Source organism: Lathamus discolor, chromosome 2 (genome assembly GCF_037157495.1).
Source record: "Lathamus discolor isolate bLatDis1 chromosome 2, bLatDis1.hap1, whole genome shotgun sequence".
Classification (NCBI taxonomy): domain Eukaryota; kingdom Metazoa; phylum Chordata; class Aves; order Psittaciformes; family Psittacidae; genus Lathamus; species Lathamus discolor.
In genome coordinates, this window is record NC_088885.1 from 55485563 (window position 1) to 55508349 (window position 22787).

Below are 22787 nucleotides of genomic sequence, written 5' to 3' on the forward strand. Positions count from 1 at the left end.
CTGTAACCAGTAGATATCTGCAGAAGAGGTGAAGAAAGGAGCAAGGAAGACTGGGGAGATGCTTTCCCCCAGCACTCCCCCAGGTGCACTCTAACTGCAGTTTAAGGACTGACTTCTTACCTGAAGACATCGATTGAGTATGCAACAGTCCTCAACAAATTCCTCTTTCATGACATTGTCCCATCACACTTTAAACAACTTCTAGTGTCAAAAGTATCCTGTGGCAAGGAGGTCCATAGGTCAGTCAGCAGTTTAGCTGCTCCTTAACTCTGACCCTACTTGTTTCTCATTTTTGCACCATCTCTAATATTTTTGAGCAGGAGGAGAGGGACAAGAAGCACAGGATGAAAGATGAGCACTATGAATTTACACCAGAAAATGCTTTTTTCTCATACTTTTCTGGTAATTCCTCATATCTTGAGTTTTACAACAAACTGATGTGATTTTTCAGAAGTTCTGTTATAACACTAAGATCTCTTCATTAGTAGATATTCCAGGTATCACTGCAAATGTAAGTCAAGAATTATCTCTTCCCATGCAGAAAATTCCACACTTAATTTTATCTGCTATTGCAGAAGTTAGTAATTCAAAATCATGTCACCTTCCTACAACTCTTCACAGTTAAGTTTTAAATCTATAGACAGATGCACATAAATACACACACATTCATATACACACACAAACAAATCTGCACCCCTTTCCCTTACAAACAACTTCTTCTCCAGGGATCTCCTGGAGGTCTGCAATATCCCTCACCGAAGCACTTTGTCAAATTAGCTAAATTTGTCATAGATTATTTGCAGACAAGGTCAGAAACAGGAGCAGTTCTTCCTGTCTAGGAGCAAAGTCCCTCTGGTGCAGGTTTCCCCTGATTTGAAAGTGCAGGGTCTCACCTACAATTTCCAGACGTTACTTCTAATGACAAGCCTCACAGCTTGTAACCTGTGTGCTACCCACTGCTTGCGCCCACGTTACTTCTTGAATTGCCCGCAAGTTTCTGGAATCCAAAGATGGTTCACAGAACTGTGTTTATCGAGGCCCTCTAGAAAGTCCTAATGAACCCACAGCATTACTAAGGTTGGAGATGGGCTCAAGGAAAGATAAAGGCAAATTTTAAAATAAATCGCTGCAATGACGTAAGTTTAAATGGAAGATACACAACCATACTTAGTGGTTATACAAAGGGAACAGAAAGAAAAAAAGAAACAAAACAACAAACCCCAACTACTACAAGCATTATAAAAGAAATTAATACAAGAGCATGCTAATAGAAGACACCTACATCATCTTCTCAAACCTCCTTTCATTCAGACCATCCTTTAGAGGCAGAAAGGTTGAGCTGTTCTTCTTCCACCAGGACAGTTCCAACAGCAGCACAAGTTACGCAGTAAAGACAAAGCTCTTCCCTCATGTACTATATGCTGAAGAAGTTTAGTTCAGTGTTTCTTCCATCAAATTTTGCTATAGCTGTGTGAATTTACAAACCCAGCTTGTTGTGCTGCTGTTGTACAATGAACCCTGTGCTGCTGCAGGAAGACACCACTGGTTGACTGGAGGATTCCTGATCCAGCCCATCCCTCTGCAGTTCACGAGTGAGCTAATTACAGCTGAATTTTTCCTAATTAAATGAATGCCATAGCCAGTTCCCCCTAAACTGGGAAATGAAGAGACTTTCCGTGCCTTTACAGATGAACTCACTAAATGCAATAAAATGAACATCTGTGTATCGTGAGCTCTCTGCTAACAAGTTTGTTTATAATACGAAATGGAAAGATACAAGTCAGAGTAAAGCGGTATTAAACAAAGCCTTTCTTCAAAAGGAAGCAGTTTTGAAATTTATACATGATTAGAGATGCATAATTTCTTAACCTTCTTAAAAGGCTGTATCTGATCTTACTAGAAAAAAATAAAATTTTATATCCTACAGGACTTGCGCTAGAAATAGTTAAGTAGCAGAAAACTATTAAATTTTCTTATAGGGCTCCTATATTTGTGATGTATTGACCAGGATAGGAATTATTTTACAACACTTGATGCCAAATCTGCATGTGATGCCCACATGGCCTTTAAAACCAAAGTTCTCTGCAGTTTACCACTGAAAGGTTTAATCTTCCATGTAAACTTTGGAGAAAACATAGCAATAACGGCACTGTCACATACCCGCTACAACCACCCATACCTGGATTAACCTTGATATATGTATAACCCAAGGAAATTGCCCTGTTTATACTCGACATGATATACCCCAGAATCATCATTTCAACTGATGACAGCAACCTCTCTTCCCACCCCAAACATAATTAAAGAAACTTCAGATTTTGTTTTTTCCACCAAAATTACTTCTTTGAAGGGCGGGATTCCAGACTAGTTGAGCAAAAGAAAAACTTCCTAAGACATTTAACTCTTCTTCCCTGCCAAACCCTTTCCCATGCACTACATTAATAGTCTGCTCTGGATGGAGCTGATCACATGGAAAAGGCCCGAGAAATAAAAGCTGAAATACGCAAGACAGGTGGGGACATGAGGAAACAATAAACAAGTAACTTGGTTTTGCTTTTGAGATAATCTGTTCTTTACCTGACTTTAACCTATTTCAAGTAGGTCACTGCATTTGGATCTGAAAAAACAGTCAATCTGATTTATGGAATTTTAGGGGAAACTGAACATTACTCTCATTAGCCCATTCGATGTTTTGGAAAACAAGCTCAGAAGTTACACCTGTACGCTAAGATCAAATGGTTATGCAAGAACAGCTTATCTCATTCAAAGAGAAGTTATCTAGTGGATATCAGAATGTTACAGTTTGCTTTCCATACCTGCAAAAGTCATATAACAATACACTTTCACATAGTACCTAGGACAAAAAGAGAAACATAACTGGGGCAAATGTCAACTCATGACATCTAATGCTGCAGGAATAAAAAAGGCCTTTACTTAACCAAACAAAGCCTCAGAAACATTTTTGTTGCAGCAGCTTAGAATGCTTTTTTTCCTTCCTTTGCCCTATATAAATTATTCATTGCAGTCCTCAAATCTGGATGGATTAAATACCTGCCACTGGTTATCAGATACTCATTGTTTAAGGATCAAAAGCAGTGAAATTCTGAAGTAATTTTTCTAATACACAACTGAGAACCCAGCATTGCACTCTGTACAAGGCTGTGATAAATCATGAGAAACAGCTAGAAAATGTTAAAAACACCAGCTGTACACAGAAGCCTCTTAACTGACAAGGAGGGATAAAACCCTGAAAACAGCACAAAAAAACCTGATGGATCCCAAGGCAAATTTCAAAACCATAAAAGACTTGGTACCCTTCAGTCTGCACACTGAGATTTGGTTGGACATACTTACATACCATGGTATAACCTTTGTATTTTATGTGTCAGCTTCTCATATAAGCCATGATGTCCCTGCTCATGGCAGGGGGGTTGGAGCTGGATGATCTTAAGGTCCCTTCCAACCCTAACTATTCTATGATTAACACACCTGTGCTTACACTGCTGCAGTATCTAAAAACTTAAGATGGGTTGCTACTAGAAAATACTGTGTTAAAAGAAATGTATTTGACAGCCCAAGTCTTTGCATTTATTCAGCTCAAAGAATGAAGGCAGAGCCACTGCCTCAGGGGCATTCACACTTCGTAACAAACTGGGAAAGTCAGAAAACTCTTTTAACAACATAATTAACCTGCTGAACTATGTTCTGGGTGAAATACCATCAAGTTCAAATCAAACAGTGTGGACACTCTCTGCCTCCTTTCCTGCTCCAGTGCTCGACAAGCTGACAGGGCTACACTGAGACCACTTTCAACTTTGAGAAGTAGCACATGCTACTCCAAGTATCTCCAAAGGACTGAAGTCTCCTTGTGATCCAGGAACAGACTAATTAACACTTAATACTTTCATTTTAATGTTTGCCACTGGAACAGTCAGGGATAGAAGATGGATGAGAATACAAAGGAGAAGTGAGGAGATGCCTACCTCCAGCAGCACTCTAGTAACAACTCCAGCAAGATGAGCCAGGGAGCTGCTGTACCTTTGCCTTCTATAGAAACAGCCGGACAGTGTTTAAACAGATGCCGAATGCGCCCATCCATCCTTGCCTGGCTTCTCCTCAAAGCTAAAGAAGAGCCTTGGTACTTGTCCTGTGCTGTCATCCACTCACCCCATCAGCACTGGTAACCTGCAAGAGTGCACCAAGGACTATGCATATCCTGGTCTTCAAGGCTGACCTATTCACATCCTTTTCATGTAGGACAAAGCAACTGCTGAGTACACAAAAAAGGGTGCTACAAGGATGTACAACATTTTTTAACGCATATATGCATTATGCACATGTACATGGAGCTCACAGTTGAGCCTTTTCCTAGTATATGCTTTTTCTGAGACAAGCTGCAGCAGTTCACACATTCCAGGGGAGCCAATGTATATAAATTTTCAAAATATACATCTGCTTAAGAAAAGTAAGTAAAATTAGTAAATAAAATAAATAGCTAGCCACACTTCACAGGTGGTAGTCTGAAACTGTAACAGAGCTGCCACATGTACAAAGGCCCAAAGCCACCTGGAAAAAAAGATTAAAAAAATTAAGAATAAATAAACCCCCCCATCTCCTTTTCACACTACAGTCAAGGCAAGGTTGCAGCACTGGAGTTTAAATGTTTGTTGGCAGATGTGATCAAAGTTTTTTTCCTTTTGCTACAACAAAATACTCCATCTTAAAGGCCATCTAGTTCCAACCCCTGCCATGGGCAGGGACACCTTACATTAAATCAGGTTGCTCAAAGCCACATCCAACCTGGCGTTGAACATTGCCAGATGAGGCAGGCACAGATTCTCTGGGCAACCTGTGCCAGGGCCTCACCACCCTCACAGGAAAGAATGTCTTCCTAATATCTCATTGATATCCACCCTCTTTCACTTTAAAGCCATTACCTCTTGTCCTGCCAATACTGCCATTGTCAATAGCCCCTCTCTAGCTGTAGGTCCCCTTTAGTCACCCTTCATGAAGCTGCTCTGTGGTCTTCCCAGAGCCTTCGCTTCTCTAGGCTGAACAAGCCCCGCTCTCTCAGCCTGAACTAGATGATCTTTAAGGTCTCTTCCAACCCAAAACATTTGATGATTCTATGATTCACTTCTGAAGTAAAATTCATGTAATGAAAAAGCGATGCTTCAGAACAGTTTAAAGGCAAAAGAAAATAGAGCAAATAATGCAAACATAGCTCCCAGTGCCGAAAGATTACTACTGTTTTTAGCTGGATGGAAACCAAAGCTAACTGAACTACACAGGCAACATTATGGAGATATATTATGCTACAAAATAAACATAACTTTTTGCAGTAACATTATGAAGCCATCTCTCTGTACCTATAGTGCTTCCAGAAGCTTAATGTTTTGTCTCAGACACAGTAATCTGTAAATATTGCAAAAGCAATATCCATAGAATCTGATACATTTAAAGCACACCATGAAGAATCACTTTTTAAAGATATATTTTCTGTAAAAAAGCCCCGAAGTATTTCAGAAGCTGCAGCATTTCTTCATCGTCTGAGAAAGGACTGAGCTGCTCAATCTGGAGATTTTCCCAGTGCCGAGGTTTGGAGCGGCAGTTGAACAGGAAATACTGTGCAGTCTGTGCATGCATTACATTCCTGTCCCGCCCCGAGCAGGCGGCCAACAAACAAACCTTTCTTCTAGTAAAAGAGGGGGGAAAAAAAAAACCCAAGACAGACTGCACAAAGTTCACCAGCAGATGTGCCCCATGAAACCAAACCGGCCTCTTCTGCTGATAAAAAGAATTCGATGCATTTGCGATGTTGGTGTATGTCACGTCACAGTTTTGTGAAGCTGGATCAGCAAAGACCTCCCAGTTTAAAGAATCAAAATCTGCAATGCTGAGCTTCTGCAGAGTGCTTTAAATAAGCAGTAACTGCACGTGCGTCATAGTGTACATTTCAAGATGGTTTTGCCAAATATTAGTAGCAGCTTACAGTCAAGCTGCAACAGTCAATCAGAACTAGGTTTTATACACCAAAAAACCCACAACACCCTATTTGCAAAAAAAGGGGATTGCTTCTTTTCCATTTTATGTGCAGCACTAACAAACAAGGACTCAGCACTTAAGTTTGTCTTCAACCATAAAGTAACAGTTAGTAACCAAATCACATGTTCGTGTTTCTCAACTGTTTTGAATTGCTCCCAGGTTGGCCTCTTAAATTCTGGAAGAAATTTAATAATAATTTGTTAAATGCTTGGAAGGAAGGCAAAGAAGAAACAAACAAATGGAAACATGAGCAGCACATGGGGTCAAAATGGCAGCATCTCAGAGCCTTGTTAGTCACGGCTGATACCCTCTGGCATCGGAAGAGGAACAGAGTCAAAACGGCAGTGAAGCAACTGTAAACAAGCATGTGTTTATAGAGCAAAACTATGTACAGTAACGGATCTGCTCTGCCTTGGATTGTGCTGACACGTAACATGGTGGGAACAGCAGAAAAGAACAACTCTCCAAATGCAGAGCAGCTAACACATAGGAAAAGCAGTCTGGCATCTGAAGCCATCACACAACTCTAACAGTTGCAGTTTCCCCCAAACATTAATTTAATTCAAAGTTGATATAATAAAATGCCCAGTCTTTGAATCAATGCTGATTAAACAAAACCATGTGAAAAACAAATCAAAGAAAACACTCTCTAAACCTATTTATTATACATTGTACAATTGTACAGGCACCGCACTAGGCACAGACACATGCATGGCCTCTGCAACCCCAGCCTTCACTTTCCTTAGGTAGCTATGCCATGAAATCAGGATGAAGTTACTGAAGAGCTGTTAAAGCCCCTTTTTATGTGCTCCACAGGCACAGTGCGGTGTGCAGAACACCAAGCTAAATCCACTGCCTGCACATCTTAGTCTCCATTCCATTAGTTATTCATGTTGAAGCATGATCCAAACCTAACGAATATGGCTGGGCACCATACCTATGACTGGCTCATTTCCTTATCAAATTTGTTCAGTTTAAAATAGAAGTTTAGGTTCTCTTCCCCCTCAAGGACCAAATTCACCACCTAAGGTGGTGAAATTAAGCTGTTTCTTCCTGCCTCCTGCCTCGAAAGGCTTGACCCAACCACAGATGACACTTCTGATACTCTTTTTTGACATAAAAGGTATGAAACAGGGGGTTCACCAAAACATTCTTCTATCCTCTTTCCCCTCAAAACCTCCAACCAAAGCCATACCAAACCCTCACTCATCTGAGGAGACTAAGCTTAATTTACTTTTCCTAAATATAGCTGTAAGATGTTCCCATAGAGACAGCAGCATTCCCAACTGTACTTTTTGCAGCAAATACTTCAGTAAGACATCAAATCTGTATTAGCCTATTTTTGCAAGCTTTCTCATCTCTTTCCTAGGAACAAATCTTCTCTAACGGATCAATCTCACAAAAACGCTGTTAGAGTGCTCCCTCGCAAGAAAATGTTTTGTTTCTCCATTTCACCTTATGAGTTTTTCATTCACTCCCTGGGGATATTTTGGGACAAGCTACAGTTCTCCTTCCTGCCAGGGACATTGTTCATCCAAAGTCTGCTCCCCAAAAGATACATCCCTAATAGTGTAAATCAAACCCAAAACTGGGATGCCTTTTTTTTTTATAGCTCCTTTGATGCCTATTTCCAATTACTACTTACTTCTCCCAACCCACTGCTTTTGTGGATACCGAGTACAGTTCTCATAAAACATCCACTCTGTGTTAAAGTACACATTTTAAATGACGGTGTTTCTGGTAACATTTTTTATAGTACCCAAGCCATTTAAATCATGTAATTTCTGGAAAAGACTCTGGTCTTAATGGAGTAAGGAACATGCACGACTACTTACGAAATACTTACCTTCTTTCTTTGAAAAAACAGAAGCTGCAAAACTCCAAAAAGCCATTCACTTTAATAGAGATGTAGTTAGTTGGACCAATTACTATTTCTCCCTGTTTCTCCCTGTCCCTCCCCAAATATCTCTATTTTATGAAATCCAGATAAAAAGGAAGAGGAACCCCACACATGTGAAGAGCAAACTTTCTCTAAATCACTATCATCTGTGCTTCTGTCATTAATATAATCTAAAACTAGTACCTCTAACAACTAAAAACTCTCTTGAAATCAAGTTACAGCTAGTATTACTTTAGCAGGTTATCTGAATCCCGTGCTTCTGGGAGCAAAATTAAAGCATCAGATTTTGATTATAAACTTAATTCTTGCATTTTTAGTTGCATGGTTTTCTTAAGGACCAATCAAGAAGACACTTCAGTGTATCTGCTGGGACAGAATTTGACCTAGAGGAATTGTTGCTAAAGTAATTTCTCCTCTAGCTTTAGCTTCCATGGAGTAGATTTTACCCAAACTTAGATTAACCTTCATAAATAAATTTTTAATACTTACAGCATTTATGAACATTTAATATGGAGAGAAAAAATGTTTGCAATTTTAGTCGCTGTTTTTTTTCTTCAAGCTGTTGCATCTGCCCATACCAGCTAAGCTAGAAGGAACTGTGATGAAGTTAAGTTTTTGGTAAGATCTACACATATTCAGTAGCTACATTAAATCTAAAGTAATTACAAAGTCAACCACTGCAGGTTTTCAATACAATGGAAGTGGCACCTGCAGTAGAGCAGCACTGCCAGATACCTCTGACCAAAAAAAAATTAAGCTGTAGTTCATCTTTCTGTAACAGCATTTACTGCTATGCTCCTAAGAGGCAAGTAAAAAAAAAAACCCCACAAAAAGCACACTGCAAATTCTCATTAATTATTTTCTAAAATACCTGGCATTGCCCTGGTGAAGCATGAGCCTGCTCTCCTTTGCTTTCAAACTCCTTTTCCCTGGGGTGAATTTAAAAAGGCCAGTAGGATACATGCTGTCATTTCTGAAAGACAAGCGTAATGTACTCGTATTAAGTTTAAAACATCTAAATGTCTGTCTGAATCCTGATCAACTACAGAAAAAAACCCTGACTACAGGGGAAGGAACAGCCAAAACCAATATACATCTGCCATTACTTTAATATGTTTAGGAGTCTGATAAACGGAGTTTTATTTCGCCACTGGCTGGATAAGTACCAAGACACAAAGCTGAGCTAAGTATCAAAACCACCTTTAAGAACACGTTCGACTTACCTCATTCAGCAAGTTTGTAATTTGTATATTAAATAAATAAATCAAGGTGGTATTTCTCATTGAGAATTAAAAAGCCCAAAATAGTAACTATCACAGTCTACAAGACAATTCTGCCAATGCCAGCACCCCCTGTAAGAGCACGGACTGCAGGTACTCCTTAATAGTAAGCGTACTTTCAACTGATTCCAAGAAATAAATCAAAAAACATTCATTCCTAGCTCTTCTGACCTTTTCCTTTGGACTCAAGATTATTTTACCTATGCAGCATTCCCAGAACATCAAAAGCAGCACATTCCCACCTGGAAATACAATATTCAGAAAGCTAAAACAAAAGATACAGGAAACTGTAAGCCTTGTGTGATAAAACTACTAGAGTTTTGACATAAAAAGCAGTGCAACTTGTCCAACTTCCAGCAATCCCTTTCTAGAACAAAGCCACAGCTTATTGCCAGTTCAGAAATTCAGATAATAAAAAATGAAAATAAATTAATTTTTCTTATTCCATTAAACTTAACAGGAGGGGGATTTTTTTAAAAGCATTCTGGTGCCTTAAACAAGCTGACAGTTCAGCTGCAGGTTGGAACAGCTGCAAACATGTTTAATTACTTCTCCAAATACCCAGAACATAAAGTACTTTTGACCTATTTGAAATATCCTAAACTTTGTACTCAAAGGAATGCACACAATTTAATGTGCTTTAACTTCTAACAATCCTATAAAACAGAAAGCTACCCACTTACTATTTTACACATAAGTCATGATAAAGCATGAATGACTGCTGCGTTAACAACTGAAGATGTTAACCAGTGTCTTCAGGACTACAAGTCTGGAGAAGTCAAAAATAAACTGTTTCCTTAATTCCACCAAAAAGAAACAAAACCCTAAAAAAACCAACCAACCAATATAAAACCAAACAGAAACTCCAAACCCAAAAGTGCACATTAACTTTTTGTTGTTTACTGAGCGAAAGTGATGACGTTTGTAGTTATGTGGATACATTCTACAAAACTGTTCCTGTTCTCCCCAAAACAAAGGCCAAATATTGATCTTAGCAAAGTAGAAGGTAAAAATAGCACCTGTGCCCATTAGCAAAATTAAAACTCCTTCCTAGTTTACATCTTTGGGATGTGCCTTTGTGCTGATTGTAAGAGAGAATGGAGGCATGATGCAACAGAAATTGCTCTGAATTTTACAGCTTGCCCAGGTCCCAGCCTCTCTCAGCTTACATTTTTGCCCAAGTTGTTTATGAAGAACACTTCCAGATCAGCTGGTCTCTGCCCAACCTGGCAAAAATAGAGCTGTTTTCTTTCATCACTATTGCAGTGGCAAGGGTGAGCAGTTTATTCAGCACATGATGACACAATACTATCCCCACTGCTATTCATCTTATTCTTTCTTGGGGTAGAAGAGCCAGACTTTCACCAATTACATTAAACAGATCTTACTGTCCTGTTGTTCTTGGCACTTAAAAAACCTAGGACTTGCAGAGCTCTTCCTCTTAATCTTGTAGAGAGGTAAGATTCTTGTCTTATTACCAGCACTTCTAATAGCAGAGGTCCCAGTTGGGCTCAGGGAAGAGAAGCAGCTGCTGATCTCATGCAGGAACCCAAACCAGACGACCAATCTGCTACATTTGCTGCACTTAGCTGAGATGGAAAATCCCATGCATATGGGCCCGTAACTGTTAAATCGCATTAAGTCAATACCTCTTCATATTAATCATATGAAGTCTATACCTACTGAAGCACTTAGAACGCCATCTTCAGGATTTGTCCCTTCCCATCTCCCAGAAATAGTAAGCTCTAACCTTAGACAGCCCCAGCCATCACCAACACTGCGCATCACTCCTCTTCAGTGATTTTACGCTCTCTGTGCAGCTTTGACTCGGACTTCGATGGATTGCGGTTAAGATGCCTGCACCCACTCTGCATGAAGGTGTTCATACAACAGACCCTACTGCGATGTGGGTCGTAACTCAAATTGAGATGGAAGAGGGGGATGGCAACAACAGCTTCTAACAGAAAGCCGCATGGGTACCTCCGGGATACCCGGCAGCGTGCAGCAATGTTTGCACTGTGGAAAGCATTGCCTCAGACACCTGCCACCTCTCTGTGCATTGTTTATTCTAACAGCTTTAAAAATCCCTTTTGGCCCAAATAATAACTATTATGTTCTGTACTACAAAATAGCATAAGCAATTTTAAAAGCTTTCTTCTGGCTGCTGGCTGAGTGTTATCAGTTCAGGCAGAGCCTCTCCCTGCCCATTTAGCTTCTTCTGCCCAGCCCCAGCCTATTCAACGAATTATTAAAATCTAAACAAACTTCTGCATTTGAATTAATTTCCTGAAGCTATATGGAGCTGAAGCAGAAAAATATTGTATGTGACTGCATGCCTTGCTGCAAAACAAGATAAATACCCGGCAACTCTTCCACTCCTACATAATCAAAACAAGGAGGACAAATAGCTGCGTATCAGCTTCATTACCGCCTTTCTTGGATCTAATTTTTCTTGGGGACAGAGGAAAACATGACAAAAATGCATGACCGAACCGGATTTTCCCAGACTAAAATTTAACAAAGATGAACAGTAAAAATCTGGAGCTAACCCATGCCATGCTACAGAGATGTCCCCCTTTCTCCTGAGGAGCTCTACAACAACATGTACGTGCACATGAACGAAGGCACAAGTCTCCTCCCATGGCCCAAACACAAGCCAAGAACTCCAGCCCTACAAAATAAACACACCAGACCTTACTTTGTTTAACAAACACATTGCCAAAAATCCCTTGCCAAGACCCAGACAACTGGTGGTGGGAAGTGTCTGGGTGGTCATGAGTCTCCACATTGAAAAGAACTATTATTTCTTTTGTTTTAATAACATTATAGAGCCGAAGTAATTTCTGTGGGTATTCTCCTTAACCTCCTGGTAGCTCAGTTCTCAGTCCAGCTGACCACAGGCAGCATTCACAAAGCCAAGCTGATAGGCACTCATATGGTATAATTAATCTGATTTGTCTACACCAGAATCCACCCTAAAACTGCCAAATTTTTCCCTTGCTTATCTCCACTGAGAGTCCCTGATGAATACTCAGCTGTTTATATTGCAGACATTTACAGTTAGGTCAAAGATCACCATCTCCCAACACCATCACTTTAGTTTTCCTGTAAGTCAGTGGAATGGGCCAAGACCAGAAACAATCTATCAAGCTTGTTATCCTAAAAATGTCCAAAATAACCCCTTCATTTAAGCCTTCTGCTCCTCTACCAATATCAATGCAACTATTTCCCCTAACCACTCCAAACTACTAATCTGCGTATCAAAAATACAAATGGAAAAACATTCATAAAAACGAAACACAACACAGGACAATCCCAAGCACAGCTACAGGCTGGGTGGAGAACAGACTGACAGCAGCCCTGAGGAGAAGGACTTGGGGGTGTTGGTTGACAAGAAGCTCACCATGAGCCACCAGTGCGCACTTTCAGCCCAGAAACCAACCGTATCCTGGGCTGCATCACCAGCAGCGTGACCAGCAGGTCGAGGGAGGGGATTCTCCCCCTCTACTCTGATCTGGTGAGATCCCCCCTGCAGTCCTGCAGCCAGCTCTGGGGCCCCCAGTACAAGAAGGACGTGGAGCTGTTGGAGTGAGTCCAGAGGAGATTATGAAAATGGTCTGAGGGCTGGAGCACCTCTTAGTAGAGACAAGTCAGGGTTGTTCAGCTTGGAGAAGAGGATCTCTGGGCATGTACTGATAAGAACATGGGGAATGGATTTAAACTGAAAGAGACAAGATTTAGATTAGATATTAGGAAAAAAATACTTTCCTATGAGGGTTACAAGACATTGGCACAGGTTGCCCAGAGAAGCTGTGGCTGCCCCATCACTGAAGTGTTCAAGGCCAGGTTGGATGCGGCTTGGAGCAACCTGGTCTAGTGGCAAGTGTCAGTGTCCCATGGCAGGGGGTTAGAACTGGATGAGCTTTAAGGCTCCTTCCAACCCAAATCATTCTATGATTGTAGGACTAGAACTTAACATGAGGTTTCTCAAGGAGGCTGAATCAGGAACACTGGACACCAAATAAAACCTCCTGCACCAATCAAGTGTACCCCAGTTTTCATGATTCCTTCAGACTCCCACAAATTCTCCCTAATATGCTGCAATAAAAATGCCATCATACAGAAAAGTCTGATGACGTTTAATGGAAAATTTCTTGCTACAAATATGTGTATCAGCTCTAAGACCACAAAGCTTCTAAGCCTCCACAGCAGTTTTTTCTCTCCTCTTCCTCCCTCCTTCGGAACAAGTCCAGAGGAGGGCCACGAGGATGATCAGGGGACTGGAGCACCTCCCGTATGAAGGCAGGCTGAGAAAGTTGGGGCTGTTCAGCCTGGAGAAGAGAAGGCTGCATGGAGACCTCATAGCAGCCTTCCAGTACCTGAAGGGGGCCTACAGGGATGCTGGGGAGGGACTCTTCGTCAGGACAAGGGGTAATGGGTTAAAACTTAAACAGGGGAAGTTTAGATTGGATATAAGGAAGAATTTCTTTACTGTAAAAGGGTGGTGAGGCACTGGAATGGGTTGCCCAGGGAGGTTGTGAATGTTCCATCCCTGGCAGTGTTCAAGGCCAGGTTGGACGAAGCCTTGGGTGGGATGGTTTAGTGTGAGGTGTCCCTGCCCATGGCAGGGGGGTTGGAACTAGATGATCTTGAGGTCCTTTCCAACCCTAACTATTCTATGATTCTAAGAGGTGAAGAGGTGGTTTTTTTTTTTCACACAGAGGATGGCTTGGACACTGACTGAGGCAGTAAGTACTTCAGCAAACACATTACTCACAACACTTGTGTTTTTTTTTTTTTTGTTCTGATTTGAAAAAATTCAACTGTTCAAAAATCTATTTAACCACCTAGGACATTTAAAGGTGAGCCCAAGCACTGAAGAGCCTGTTTCATCCCCTCCTTTAATGAGGGACGAGGTAATTTCCAAATACCTTCAACAAGCCACATGTTAAAACACGCTTCACCACTCTCCGGTAACAATGTGAAGTAATTACAACACTCATGTAATGTTTGTGCCTGCTTTCTGGCCACAGGTTTTAAGTTTCCCACCACAATCTTAAGTCTTCTATTGAGTCCCAAAGATAGGTGCATCTTCATTAAAAAGACTGCCAGTTCTACAAATCTGTGACACTCCTCTTTTTCTTCTGGTTATAGTACAAACATCTGTATTAGTCTGTGGTTTATGTCACTGGCAATTTCACAGTCTTGCAACCAAAAGTTTTGGATACTTCCATTAAAAGCAAAGACAATAACAAGTAATACCAGAAGGTACTAACTGCTCCAAGTGACAACTGGGGACACAGAATTGAGGTTTCCTTAAACTCTGGATCAAGTGACAGAAAACAATACTGCATTGTACTTTTTAATAGTACAGCTATACTGCAAAGCAAAGAAGAAAAGGTCAACACCACCAAGTACAACAAGCTGAAGTCTAAAGAGAACTAAATTCACTTTTCTGCTCCATTACGAATTCCCATGTTGTTTTTTTTTTGTTGTTGCACAAGCGGCTTTCTATGTTTTGTGGTTCCTTGTCTTTAGAAAAACTTCCTAAACCCAGGGTAAAAAAACACCTATCAACATTTCCTGCTTTGTTTTTTATCCTTAGGTAGAGCACACAAACAGCCTTTCACTAGGAGCTTGGGGCTGAATAATATACATTAAAAATTTAGAGGTGCTCATATAATTTAATAGTAAGGTCTAGAGGAGTACTTAGCTTGTAATAGCCTAACTTTATTCTCTTATCACAGGTAGCTTACATTCCTGAAGTGGTATCATGCACTGTTTTACCCAATGTGTAGAAATGACATTAACCATATCTAGGAAATACTGCTAGGTGAGGTCCTTAGCATTTAAGTAACAATTTAAGTTATGCTTTCCACAAAATACAATTGTGGTGTTTGGTGTTTGGATATTACTAATTACAGATATTTTTCTTATTAATAAAGTAATTGTTGCAGAAGAGTCTAGTAAGGCAATGGAAAAAACGTATCTCAAGCAAGAGCTCTTGTCTAAACATGCAACTGGGTATTTTTTCTCCTTGAGTCATTTCAGGCAACTACACCAAGCATGATCTAGGAATAAGAAAGTACATTGAAAAGTTAAAATGAGAAAGATCACTAAATACTATGTCACTTGGTTTATACTTGTTTATAGTGCTAGTACATCAGAAAAAGTAATTATAAACCTAAGTCTGTACCATGCTTAAAATATTCCATATCGAAAAAATTTATTGTATTACATAATGCTAAAAAGCTTTACATGTCTCTTTAAACCCATTTACAACCCATAGATAAAAAAGCTCACACACATTCTGCCTGTCTTAATAAACCAACAGGATACACATACATGCATGAATACATGGCATGCATATGCACACACCTGGAAAAACTAGCTTGAAAGTGGTACAGGTAACGAAAATATGCAGCCCAGCCCTGTATCCAAACCAGAGAGGTAATAATTCTTAGACACAGAGTTTAAAGTAACATCAACATACAGTCATTCTGTCATTCTAAAAAGCACATTCTGGCTAGAATTACCCTGACTCTTAGGAACTGAATTCCAGTAATATAGTACGAATTATTCAACGATCATATCGGCTTATTTTCAACAAAATTCTGGTTTCTTTTCCCTGAGGAAATTCCAATTGTACTTGCATGCACCACTCCAGTATTAGCAAGAGTTAGATTTTATTACGTCATTTCTTTTTTCCTATATAGATAACGTATTCTTCAAGTTCATTTCTACTGAGGGGGAAAAAAAAAGCTTTCAGCTTTGCTTTCCTCATGAATAATACATTAAAAATTTAATATCAGAGAACAAATCTTTTTAAGCTTCCAGAAGCAGTACTATATTTGCTCTATTACTTTGAAAAGGCTCATGCACACTTTTAAATAAGGGTAAGCTATCAACTGTTGTTTTCCATAATTAAGCAATATTAACAAAATAGTTCACCATTTATCAGAGCAATTCTAAAGCAATACTGCATAGGGATGTAACTGCCATCAAAAAAGATAATTGCTTACCATATCCACAATAAGGAGTGTAATACATTTTCATCCATAACTCACTGCTATAATCTGAAGTGGAACAGATTTTTTCAGCCACTCATGAAAACCAGTTTGTTTACATGAAGGAGACAAGAGAATCCTGATTTCAAGTAGGCATCTGTAGTCCACATTACTAATAACATATGTAAATAAAACCAAATCCCACAAGCAAAACCATTTACAGCAGAAAAAATTATGTAAGAGAGCAGGGGGGAGCAAAATAACTGCCTATTAAAAAGATGGAAACTTCCAGGAAGAGTCCTTCTAAGAAGAGTGGCCACATCGATCTTGTGCTGCTCGTTTAAAACTTGACTGCAGGCTGATGGCTCCAATACAGTATCGGGCTTCCTAGTCCTTCCTAGGCTTCTATAAAAATAAACAAACTGCGGAATATGAACCCAGATGTTTCAGAAATCAGAAAGCAAGAGTCCAACTAAATTGCTACCATGGAAGTATTTTTAAGTGTTTGCATCTGTCAAGGCTGCGTTAGAACACAGTATCGCAGAGTTCAATTCCCTGGAGCCTTCAAGTATCATTTCCAGGAAGCGACCAACAAGTTAACAACACTTGAAGAACTGGACAAAGTGTCCTTTGAGAAAGGAGCATGCGCACTAAAATCTGCAGAATAAAGTACAAATGCACCAAATACAAACTTTGTCTTCAATTTTATGCGTCGCCTCTGCCGGAAGGATGAACAGAAATGGGGGAAGAGATAAAGAGTAATTTTTCTTAAGGTAACTGGTAGAAATGTTATGGACTAAATTGTATGGCTGCAACCACAGGTTTAAGCCAGTATCAGCCAAATTATCCTTAAAAGATCTCTTTAAGGTATCATGTTCCACATCAACTGGGATACTCTGATCATCATCACAGCAAGAGAATAAGAAATTACAAACTTTATTCTTTACTTAATTTCCTATAAATCCTTTTAAAACCCTCATTAAGTTATTTGCATTTAAAGATTTCACTCAGGGTTGGATTATCAGATGGCTCTTCACTTTACCCACAAAAAGGCAAATCTAAGGTGCAACACACAGGAAACAAAGACTCTATAATGCTTGGTTTGTACAGACCTAGCAAACATTGCTTGGTGATGAGCTCCCACATCAGAAATTGTGGAAGTGAGCTGTAAACCCTGTAAAAAACACATTTCTAACTGAACTTCCAAAAGGAAGTGAGGTCCCAGCAAGGTTTGGAATCATCATCCCCAGTTGCTTACTTTTGCAGTGTGCTCAAGAGCCAGCCTCCTGCAAACCTCCTGCTCTTCAATTAGAGTGCTGAAACCCTCATGTTATTTTTTCCAAAAACTTCTACTTCCCTACTTCTCAACATTTGCTTTAGTCTTAAATAATAAAATCCATATGAGGAGCTCTTTTACCTAAACCTCTCAGAAATAAAACCCAATTGCCAATCTGCTGAGCTGCCCTCAATCTAGCTCCCAGGTTCAGCACAGTGAAAGGGCAGCTCTGCCTAGGCAGTGCCTGCCCCAGACATCACTTGCGTCCCACAGCAGGAAGTCCACCCAGCAGCTGCTGGCACACAGTGCTGCAAACAGCATGGGCTACGTCTGTCCATTACCCTTTTTCCTTTTGGCTGGCGTCTCGGGTTCGTGAGCTCCTCTCCCCTTATACAGGAAGCTGGGGCCTCAAGCTTAATCCTCAACATTCAGATCTTTTCTCTTCCAGCTACCACTACAAACATATTCTCCCTGAATTTTCTTTCTGAAGGAGAGAAAGATTAACAAATTCCTGCAGCTGAACAAACAAGCTAAACATTATTCACCGAGACAGAGAGCAGATAATCCAAATCTAAAGGTACAAGCAAACCTTGCAACACCACGACAACCAGATAACCACGGATATCGAAGTATCTTTGTTCACGTTTCAGCATTACACTTCAGTCACTTCACGTAAGCCAGATACGGCTGCTCTCAAGCACTTTCACTGGCTTTTGTGCAGGGTTGAGGAAGTGGCAGCAATAGCAGACTTGTGGGAGATGGGTAAGATAAGGAAGAGGTGGTTCCAAGCAGAAGAGCCTGGCTACAGCAGCCTGGGAACCCACGGCAATAGATCAAGGGGGTAAAGGGAGAAAGGAGTCTACAATTCTGATTTATCTTCTCTTAGTCTGAAAGCAGCTGAGTTTCTCTGCACTAAGGAATCTATTGCCTCCTACTGCTCCACCTGCTCAGTCCACGGCAGTTTCTTGGACTCTACCACTGGACCTTTTCATCCTCTGAACAGCTTGGTTCTTTCTCACCCAAAGAGAGTGAATCTCCTTTTCCACTCTCCTGGTCATTACAACATTGCCAGGATCCACCCCCCCCCCCCCCCCCCCCAGTATGTTCGACAGGAGAAGAAAACCCAACCAACCAAGCACCAAATTTCTGTATCTTAAAACGTACTGTTTAATAAAGTTATTTCTCCTTGTGGCCCCCTTCCAACAGCTTCCTCAATTCCTTCCTCCTGAACTTCATGGTCTAAAATAGAGCAAAAAATCCTTCCTGCCTGTCCTGGGTTTAGCAGTTGCGGTCAGGTTTTCTCCTTCTTAGTAGCTGGTGCAGCGCTGTGTTTTGACTTTCAGCCTGGGAACAGAGCTGATAGCACCGACATTTTTAGTTGTTGCTAAGTAATGTTTACCCTTACTAAGGACTATGAGTCTCATGCTCTGCCAGCGACGAGGGGAGGCCAGGAGGAAGCAGAGACAGGACACCTGACCCAAGCTAGCCAAAGAGGTATTCCATACCACAGCACGTCATGCCCAGGGAGGTAACTGGGAGTTACCCGGAAGGACACGGGCTCTTTGTGCGGGCTGAACTCATTTGGTGGTGGTATCGTATTCTCTTCTCTTGTTATTTTCTCCTATCATTATTAATATTGGTGGTAGCAGTAGTGATTTGTGTTATACCTTAGTTACTGGGCTGTTCTTATCTCAACCCGTGGGAGTTACATTCTCCCAATCCTCCTCCCCATCCCTCCGGGAGTGTGGGGGAGAGTGAGTGGACGAGCTGTGTGGTTCAGTTTGAACCACGACAGTTCTTTTTGGTACTCAACATGGGGCACGAGGAGTTGAGATAACGACAGATCTGACTAGAGTGTGTCTAACCATACTTGTGATAAGCATTCATTGTTTTAGATTAATAGTCACTCGTCACAATGCTGATTTATTGGCTCTCAAAGTTGTTCCTCTTGATCTCACAGTCTCAGTATATCGTACCTTTCTTAGAGCCGGTATTTGCTGTGGTAGTGTTTTTCAAGTGTGGGGCTTGGGCTAAGGTTCTTGTCTCATTGTACTTTATGGTAATGACTTGTAATACAATAGAATCATTGATCATGAAAGTGATCTGGCTTATGTTCCCAGTGTGGTCACCACCTTTATACTTTGGGAGGTATATAATAAAGGTGCTTAGCAATTACACGTCTTTTTTCTCCTTCTCGGGTGGTCAACCTGTGAAATAGACATTCCTCCCCGCCCCCCCCCCCCCCCCCGCCTTTGCAATCAGCAAACAGGTCTCAACAGTATTAAAAGGCCATTCAAAAACTTCAAAACTCTCAAATGATGCTGTAAATGGTCTGAGAGAATGTAACTCCCACGGGTTGAGATAAGAACAGCCCAGTAACTAAGGTATAACACAAATCACTACTGCTACCACCAATGATAATAGTGCTAAGAGAAAATAACAGGATAAGAGAATACAATACCACCGCCAAATGAGTTCAGCCCCCACGAAGAGCCCGTGCCCTTCGGGTAACTCCCAGTTACCTCCCTGGGCATGACGTGCTGTGGTATGGAATACCTCTTTGGCTAGCTTGGGTCAGGTGTCCTGTCTCTGCTTCCTCCTGGCCTCCCCTGGTTGCTGGCAGAGCATGAGACTCACAAAGTCCTTAGTAAGGGTAAACATTACTTAGCAACAACTAAAAACATCGGTGTTATCAGCTCTGCTCCCAGGCTGAAAGTCAAAACACAGCGCTGCACCAGCTACTAAGGAGAAAAACTGACTGCTACTGCTAAACCCAGGACACTGCCACCCTTTCCATTTATTTTGGTGCTTCCTCAATTATTGACCTTAAGTAAAACTGCTATACTATATATATAAAACCATCTGCAACTTGATTAAATGTATACATGCCACTTAAGAAGGGTAGGACTATCCAGTCTCCAGACTCACAACTCCTTCAGTTGCTGACTAAAATACAGTTTTTACTGGATTTACTCTAAATAATTTTATAGTATTTAAAATGGAGACAGCACAGCAGCCAATTATTGTTGACTTAAACACCAATTGTTGTATTGAGAGCCTCATCAAAAGGAACTGAAGCATCTCCAAATGACTGTGGTCTGCTCTATAAAATCAGCTACTCACCAAAAGTACCACAGGATGTGCAAAGGCCACCACAAAATGAAGACGTATTAGGGACCCATCAGTCTCTTGAGGTATTCCACAAAAAGCATTTAATATGTCTAAGAAAAAAGGTACTTTCTCAAAAGGGAGGGAAGAAGGGCTACTGCTTTAAGTGACAGCTGAATTGATTTCTTATAGGTTCTTCGGCTTCCTGACTCAAGGTGTTGCCAGCGGTATGAATGAACCTGATGTTTTTGAACACTCATCCTTTCTTCCATGTTCTACTACATAGAAATGGCTGTGGGATCTCCATAATGGCTAATAATGTAACAGCAAGGAGAAGTGGGAACAAAGAAGCGATTCTACACAGATTAACTACATGCAGAATTAACCACACCAGGACACCTTTTCTGTATTAAAAAATGTATGTCAATACCAGCACAGTTTGGCAGCAGAGATCACACTTAACTACTGAAATTTTGCAGTCACAGAAACTATGGAAAGATACATAACTCAATAAACCAGGACACCCACCCACCCACTCACCCTCCCCTCCCCCAGGATGAAAAAGTTCTCTGTTTAGCTTTTCACTGCAGGTCAGCTTTACTACTCTGATTTCTTTCTCCCAGCTCCTTGGAAAGCTCTCAAATCCAAATCCACTGCTCAAAACTTTACACAGCAGCTCAGAAGAAGTCTTTCCAAAACGGGGTACAGAAGGACGACTTCACCACGCTTACAAATCAGCTGTCATGTTGGAATGTGTAAACAGGCATATATCTTATTTTTACTGCTGCGTGTCAAATCCAACTACTACAAATATCTCAGGATTTTCTACAGACTAGCAACACAACTCCTTTCTTGTCAGTTTTTGCAGTGGATTATTCCACAAAAATCTTGAAATAGTCTGATGAAGTAACGTGAAAAACACTGGATATACATTTAGTTCATCCAGCTCTCTATTTTTAGTGGAAACACCCAGTACGTCTTTTATTTCAGTACTGGTGGATTCAGTATATTCCCCATTGCATCATCCAGGTCGCTAATGACTGACCAGTGCCAGACCTAGAACAGACCTGCTCTATCCCTTTCAAGGCCCTGAATTACTTATACATTACACAAAGATTTCTGCAGCCATTTTATAGCAGTGTATATGCAGACCACATTTTTCTAGTTTGGTGTCTTAAAAGCTTCACTTCAACTCGTGGTAATCTACTAATTTTTCCTTCCCTTGTTACCAAGTTACAGAAATAAGTTCAGTTTCTTTGACATGGTTTATTTTTGAAAAGAAAAATCTGCTGGATATTATCAGTTTCCTTGGTTTCTTGCAGTGCTGCTTATGTTTTTGTGGTCCTTTCTGAGAACCAAAATTAGAAATTATGAATAAGGCAGCTTAAGTATTACATTCATTCTTGTAGAGGTTTTTTTAGAAGCTTATTTACTTTTCCCAAGGTGTTAAAGGTAACAGCTCACAGATCTGAAGTTGTATAGTTTCACACCAGCCACTAAGCATCCACTGATTTAATTTGCCATCTGCTCTCAATAAAAGTCTTAGCCAAAGACTGATAGAGGCTTCCCTTCCCCCATTTTAATAAAATATTTTAGGGTCAGAACTTGGTTACTTCCTCTTCCTGCTGAGCAAGGAAGACCAAATCTTTTTTCTTCCTTTCATTACTACAATACTCAACAATTCTGCGTCTTCCCCATGGCCACTGCTAGGTGCATGTTCTGGCAGGCACAAGGACACGAAAAATTAATTTGAAAAAAATTAAAAGCAACAATAAAAATCTTTTATACTTAGCCCTGCTCAAATCACCCCTACTGGAAACTAGGTCAGACTCTCTGCAGGCTTCCTTCCTTCCTTTCTTCTTGTGCTGGAAAAACTTACCAAGTTTGTGAGTTACTATAACTTCTATCCTTCATTTGAACTGGGACAGTCTGTGCTTGTCTTCATAATAAAAAACTCTGTTAAACTGCCATCTCATCTTAAATCCTCTTTCTCTTTCAGGTTTACATCTGAAAGAACTCTGAGTCATGTCTCCTACTTCTCAGAGTTTATTGAGGTTTGCCATCTCATAGCTCACTGATTTTAATGGCTTTGCTCTCTTTCTCTCTCTTCTCCCCTTGAATCCTCTGATGAATGTCACCATTTCAGAGTCACCCTTTCTAAGCCACCTTCC

General features: G+C 40.6%; 1 protein-coding gene across 6 annotated transcripts in view; it reads right to left on the reverse strand.

Moving 5' to 3' along the window:
- CTDSPL (CTD small phosphatase like) overlaps positions 1 to 22787 on the reverse strand; it is a 79534-nt gene that overhangs the window by 34100 nt on the left and 22647 nt on the right. The window contains exon 2 of one of the 6 annotated variants that reach the window (XM_065666896.1): positions 8817 to 8918. The exons of the other annotated variants lie outside the window; for them this stretch is intronic. Within the exon in view, the coding sequence (XP_065522968.1) occupies positions 8817 to 8823 (7 nt within the window). The 5' untranslated portion in view covers positions 8824 to 8918. The remainder of the gene's footprint in view (positions 1 to 8816; positions 8919 to 22787) is intronic. 6 annotated transcript variants of the gene reach the window in all.